Source organism: Vitis riparia, chromosome 18 (genome assembly GCF_004353265.1).
Source record: "Vitis riparia cultivar Riparia Gloire de Montpellier isolate 1030 chromosome 18, EGFV_Vit.rip_1.0, whole genome shotgun sequence".
Lineage (NCBI taxonomy): Eukaryota > Viridiplantae > Streptophyta > Magnoliopsida > Vitales > Vitaceae > Vitis > Vitis riparia.
Genome location: NC_048448.1, coordinates 9,657,587 through 9,664,832, shown reverse-complemented (window position 1 = coordinate 9,664,832; position 7,246 = coordinate 9,657,587). Strand labels below are relative to the sequence as shown.

The window sequence follows — 7,246 nt, the reverse complement described above, 5'->3', positions numbered from 1 at the left end:
GATGCCTATTCGGGGACAAAGATCCTGGTCCAGCAGTATTTGGCTATTTGCTTCCATATTAAGCATTAGGTTGGGCCAGCCCAAATAATCAGAAGGCTTCAGGGATTTTTGATGGATTCGTTTCCAAATAGTGAGACTTAAAATGGAGTGGGCTGAACTTGGGTCTTCGGTCTGGACCGTTGTCAGCATATTCTCACGATAATACTTTTGTCCTCAGCACTAATAGCAACTATGGCCCAATTGCGGTTGAAAGTGAGATAAAAGTCGCATAATTAATTCGATTTTTTATAGTTTCGATTTGAAAATTGAATTTATTTGGTTGATATGGTTTTCATTTTTTTTAAATGTCTTACAAGATAAAATTAAGGGAAAAGTGAGTTATAACTTACTAATTTTAAAAAATATAGAAAAAATAATTCCAAATTTTATAAATCGGTTTTATTTTCATCAATTTAAAGATATTTTAGCATGCATTTCTCGATTCCAATCCTTTAAATCTTTGGACCACTCGGGATATTGAAATAATAACATACGATGGATGTTTTTAGCTATTATCAATGAAGGTAATAAAATATATTTTCGAAAAATTGATTGGGTTAATAACAAGGAACCTCTTATTACTTGAGTAAATAGGACAGTATCCCAGACTTTGATTATTTTTATTCGTGTTTTTTCCTCTCTTTTGGTCTTCTGTCTTTTCTCCCTTTGTCTTTTCTTCTGCATAATTCACAATTTTTAATTTTTTGTGTTTCTCCTTCCAATTTTCAAAAATGAGTTTTATGGATCCATAAATATCAAAAGAAACAAATATGGGTTTGCATATATGCATTTTTTTCATTATAACTAATTTATGATTTTTTTTTCTTTATATAAAAAAAACAAACATTTTTAGGAATATTGAACAACAATAAAATAAAAAATTTTAAAAATTAAAAATACAATTAAAACTAAAATACATATGTATTAAATATAATTAAAAACAAAAAACTTAAAATTTTTAAAAATAAAATAAAATATTGACTCCTATTATATTTCTCTTTTTCGATATTTATATTTTTAACTAGCTTATTTTATGAGTAAAGCCATCAATATTTTATTTTTATGCTTTTAGCTTTTAATTTTTTTTAAAATTTTTTATCTTATTATTAATGTCAACCAACAAAAATTTTATTTAATTTTATTAAAAAGGATAAGAAATGAGGGGATTTATATAATATAAAATATAAAATTATTATAAAGCATTTTATTTATCACTCGAGAATCCTATAAAACTTTCCACAATGATTTGTAACTCATACTATATAATAAAAATGTATAATATGTTTATTTATAAGATACTTTTATTAACTTGAAAAAATAAATTAATTTTTGGATTAAATAAAAAAGGGTCATTTTAGAAAAAATAATTATCTGATTTATGAAAACGTGCATGTAATTTAAAATATTTTAAAATTAATGAAGATAAAACTAATTTATAAAATTGGGTAGGTCCATGCATGTATCTGATCCTAGTGTATGCATATCCAAAGATTAATTTTCAACCAAATTCATGCAGGTCCCAATCAGCCATGACGCAACAGTCCATCATCATCTTGGTATGGTACCCATTATTTTTACAGAAACACAAAAATATTAAGACGTTGGTACTCTAATGGTCCATATGTCCCATCTGATTGAGAATCACTAGTCACATTACAAACGAACAACGCATGCAAAGTTAAAATATTGCATTATCCTAAACTTACTGCCACCTTTGTTTGCCAAGTAATACAACAACGTCGTTTTCATCGAAACAATATTACGTTTAAAATTAATAATTAAATATCTGGTAAAAACTCTCAGTCACCCTCTTCTCATCATCATCTTCTTAATTAATTTGTTTCTTCTTAATTTATTATTCTTAATTTTTTCATGCTTAATTATATCATTGCCAATATTTATAATGAACATGATGGCGTGTATGTAACGGTTAAAAGCTTGCTTTGTCCTGGTTCTCTGTACCATATGTTTCATGCTTATTATATGATGAACAAAAGAACGATATGTGTGAAGAGCATGGTGCCGTGTTGTCATGTAGTCCTTCCGTACCATATGTTTCATGTTCATGTATAATGAACAAATGAACAACATTTGTGATGAGCATGGTGCGGTGTTGCCATGTCATCCTCAAAGTTTGATTTGTGCCTCGTACACAAATGCAAGAGTGGGGGGATGCATGTCACAGCATGACATTGAAGACTGCTGGTTATATATATACTAATCATATATATAAGAGATCAATGTGATTTCACCATCATAGAGGATCAAAACAATCGTTGTTGTAAGCACAAGTGCATACATATGCGATATAAAATCCTCGAAATGCCACGCATGAAGAGTGTGCAGACTATGAGATTTATGATATGTATATCTACAAAACACATGGAAAACGTGGTATTATACCAGTGTTGGAAGCAGCCATATTCTGTGTACATATAAAAACTGAAGGATCATATTAATTAGGAATTAATTTGATTTCAAGCAAGAGTTGTAATTAACTTTTGCTCGTCAATCATAAGTAGCAATGTCTAATACGGTTCGATTAACTAGCATCTCATGACACCAACGATATTTTTAAAAAAACAGGCACATGCACTTGGTTGATTAAATTAATCTCTCACATTAGAACCATTAATTCCCTGAAGCAAAATGGTGAAATAGAACCAGAATTTCTATGGATGAGAGGACCCCTTTATTTTGGGATTGACTACAATTAGTTGAATCTTTGTTGTATTTTTTATGTTGTGTGTGGGCTGATAAGATTATTATATATGAACAAAGAGATTTGAATATAAGACTGATTCAACACAATTAGCTGTGAAACATCAAGCAATCATGATTTTCTCGTGTTAGATCAGGCCGGCTGCCTTAATTACTTGCAGTTGAGCATCCCTGCATCCTTGTTTATTTTTTGACCAGCATCATTGTTCTTATATGAGAGATTAGGATAGTGCTTAACTATTAATCAACAGGTTCATTAGAAAAAGATTACTAATTGTCTGCAAATTACCTAACATCTAGCAGACCCATTGATCTCACAATCATGTTACACCTTTTTGAAACAATGTTTTGTACAAAAAGAGCTTCATCCTTTAATGCAAAGCAATAATCAGTAAATTTACAGGAAAATAATTACCATGGCGCTCCTATATGGATAAGGAAGAAAGCGCTTTATATGGTATGCTACCCTAGAAGAAGCAGCAAGCTTAGACTTTATTTTCAGATAAATCCTAACAAGTCATCAGTCATACGATACAATTCCAACAAGCAAATGAAGATGATAATTCCTTGATGCTAAAACCAAGCCCCATTCTGGGCGTGCCGAAACATTCTCCAATTAAGGTGACTGATAAACAATATCCTATTGTTGGAGTGCGTTGACCACATACTAAAAGGTCTGGGAATGGGGCTTTGTGTTTGAAGCACACTTGATGAGCATATCACATTACCTACCCGTCAATCATCAGTTCTCACGCAAGGAAATTCTGTATCTTGAAAAAATATAGGAAATTTTGCAGTCATAGAAATATAACTTTGGACCATGGACAAAGTCAAAGATAAGCATGTAGTACTCCTATGGCCATCGCATGTTCCTCGAATTTTCTTGATTTTCAAATCCTCATCAGCAACCGCATTCTCTAGTACCCGCTTTGCTGCGGGATTTGCCTATAAATAGATTATGAACAATGCAACCCAACATAAGAGCCAAGACAACTTTGAGTTTAATTTCTTTCTTCTCATCCTTATCTTATTCAAGGCCATCTTTCTTGGTGCCTCGAGCTCTTTTCTTGTTCAAGGCTTTCTTAGTCTCTTGCTGTAAGTTCATCACTCAGTGCACACAATCTTACATTCATGACTAATTGTCAGATGGAGAAATCACTCGTACCTCAAATCCAGCCCCCAACATATGGTAGCCTAGTCACCATTCTTAGTATTGATGGAGGTGGTATCAGGGGCATCATCCCTGCAACGATCCTTGCGCTTCTGGAATCACAACTTCAGGTATAAATTATTTAAGATTACGTGGATGATCATTTGTATATAATTCATCTCTATCGAAGTAGGATTCTTAGATTGCTTTTCTTCAAAAATTATTAAAAATTACCCCAACACAACTTTAAACAACAATGAAAAATTCACAATCCAAATACTAATTATTAAATCCCACTCACTTACTTACCCACCTTACCTCTATATTTTTAAATTTGTTGCATTGCGCATAGCACAGAATGCGACCTCCTAATAGTCCCTATTTATATATGTTACTGCTCAACACAAGATAATGGATTGAAGTAACACTAACCACAAACAATACATTGAATCAGGAGCTGGATGGTGATGATGCAAGGATTGCTGACTACTTCGACGTGATTGCTGGAACAAGCACAGGAGGTCTTGTGACTGCTATGCTAACTGCTCCGGATGATCAGAAGCGTCCTCTATTTGCAGCCAAAGAAATCATGCCTTTTTATCTGGAGCATGGCCCTAAAATCTTTCCACAGACAAGGTAACATTTGACACTTGACTGCCCTTGCTTCTCTTTTGAAGATTGATTGGTAAGAGTATGTGAAAACCTAGGATTACACATTGTTGGAATTTCAAAGGGTAGCTAACGAAGTGTACATTTTATTTGAATGGCAGGGGTATTTTTGGCTGGATCATGAGCATAGTGAGATCATTAATTGGGCCCAAATACGATGGGAAATACCTCAAACGCATCATAAAGGAGAAACTAGGAGGGACCCGGTTGCATGAGACATTGACCAGTGTGGTTATTCCAACCTTTGATATCAAGAGTTTGCAGCCAACCATTTTCTCCACCTATGAGGTTGCTCTCGCTCTCTCTCTTTGGCTTTACCTTATCGGCCCCCCGTTGAATTGGGTTTGGGTGGGTTGGCAGCCCAATTGATGGGCAAGGGTTGTGTGTCTAGATCAATATTAACGGCTATGGTATTTAGAAGTAATTAAATATGCATGTGACAAAATCTTAACCTCATATATGCAGGTTAAAAGATCCCCATGTTTGGATGCTCCACTGGCTGACATATGCATTGGTAGCTCTGCAGCACCAACATACTTTCCTGGCCATTACTTTAAAAACCAAGATAAAGAAGGAAAAACACAGGAATTCAATCTTATTGATGGTGGTGTTGCCGCCAATAACCCGGTACTATGATTATCACTTAAAGTAATAATATAACAAAGAGTCATTATTGAAATATTAACTTGACTTGTGTCTTTTTTCTTCTTTTGGCACCATGGTCCAGGCTTTAGTTGCCATAAGCCAAGTAACAAAACAGGTTTTTGACAAAAACCCAGATTTCTTCCCAATTAAGCCCATGGACTTTGGCCGCTTTCTAGTGATCTCAATAGGCACTGGCTCTCCAAAGTCGGAACAGAAATACAATGCCAAAATGGCATCCAAATGGGGCGTTTTGGGTTGGCTACTTCATGGTGGTTCCACTCCTTTGGTGGATGTGTTCATGCAAGCAAGTGCAGATATGGTTGATTTCCACATTTCCATGGTTTTCCAAGCCCTTCATTCTGAAGATAACTACCTCCGAATCCAAGTATGCTCCTATACATGCTCATGTTTTCATTTGGCTTTTGGCTTAAAGCTTCCTGTGCACTGAATATTTTTGCTGGAACTATGTCAAATTAGGATGACACACTACGTGGAAAAGATGCTTCAGTTGATGTCGCAACCGAGGAAAACTTGGACAACCTTGTGAAAATCGGAGAAAGGCTGCTGAAGAAACCAGTTTCAAGGGTGAACTTGGAGACAGGTCTCTCTGAGCCAGTTGAAAATGGTGGCACTAATGAAGAGGCTCTGAAAAGGTATAGAAAGAAATTAAATTGAACAAAATATTAGACATTATTACAATTGTGTTAATTATAAAAAATCTGTTGTAACAGTACAGTTGACTATCTGCTTCTTGCAGGTTTGCAAAGCTACTCTCTGATGAGAAGAGACTCCGAGAGACACGATTACCAAATCCCAAGAAAGACTTGAAGTAGTGTGACTTTTTATTGTTCTGGTATCAGTTCGCGTTGGCTCTATGTGTCCAATGGCCAAAGCATGGGTTGCTGGTAGTACTTCAAAATATTGTAATTTGAATAATTCTTTTATATTTTCTCCCAAAAGATTGTTCTAAGATTCATGTATACCTCAAATTTGTCATTTATTAATTGTTTCTGTAAGAAAATGATGTTTATTGATATTTTAAATTTTCATTTAATTTGTTAATCAAGTTATGACATCACACTTGGTTTAAGATGACAACCATATGCATCATATAGGAAAAAAAAAAGGGAAGAAAGGAATGGGATTGGGATAATTCCTTCTTTGATGATTGTATATAACTGTAAAAAATTATCATATTTATTGAAGGGACGGTTCTGAGACCTGAAAGATGCATAAAAGCAGTACTTGCATATGTTAGTATGGATTTAACTAGATTGTCAAAATAAATTGTTGTAGGCAATTGAGATTCTCTTACTCTCCCTGATTGTCAGTGAGATCCATATACTACTATTATCTTCCAAAAACGCATAACTGTACAAACAATACTACTGAAGAAAAGTAAGGCTGAAAATACTATCTAGGCTGGCTGCTTTGCATACAAACTCAAAGTAGGCATCCTTTGCTGGCTAAAGGATCAGCTTTGGAAGCCATGGAAAGTAGAAGAAAGCAAGGTTCGATCTTTGTTACACTCCTTCCGATAATAAATGCCAATTTGTTCAATGATTCAATAATTCATTAGAAGTTTTTGTAAGATATACTAGCAAAGAGTATATTATTGTCCGAGCTATTAGCACTTTGAAATATTGCCATTGTTTTCGTATTATTGAATTAAATCATAGGTATATATAGATATTTATGGAGGTTCATTAGGTGAAGAAAGCGCTGTATACCATCTTTTGCAACCATATATTGCGATCTCCAATGCAATTTCAACATCATCATTATTATTTTCATATATCCACCCACCTGTAGAAGAACGTGAAAATTTTTACCAACATCATCATTTGCAACTACGAATGCAATTCCTTTTTCATCAGAAGATGCTATTTCCTACTCTTTAGGGGGTTATGGATATATTAGGTGATCAAGTTGGTGACCTTATTGCACAACTTTACAAGAAGCCTTTAAAAAGATAGATATTGACACTTAGGAGTTATGACAATTATAGTATGTGGTGAGAAG

The 7,246-nt window shown here is 34.0% G+C and overlaps 1 protein-coding gene across 1 annotated transcript; it reads left to right on the top strand.

Annotated features, from left to right (window-relative positions):
* The first annotated feature begins 3,754 nt into the window (after positions 1-3,754).
* On the top strand, positions 3,755-6,284 carry LOC117906548 (patatin-like protein 2). Its single transcript, XM_034819603.1, has 7 exons — positions 3,755-4,041; positions 4,365-4,546; positions 4,681-4,867; positions 5,045-5,206; positions 5,307-5,609; positions 5,702-5,877; positions 5,982-6,284. The coding sequence occupies exons 1-7, from the start codon at positions 3,892-3,894 to the stop codon at positions 6,055-6,057; spliced, it is 1,236 nt and encodes a 411-aa protein (XP_034675494.1). The 5' UTR covers positions 3,755-3,891; the 3' UTR covers positions 6,058-6,284.
* Positions 6,285-7,246: the final 962 nt, after the last annotated feature.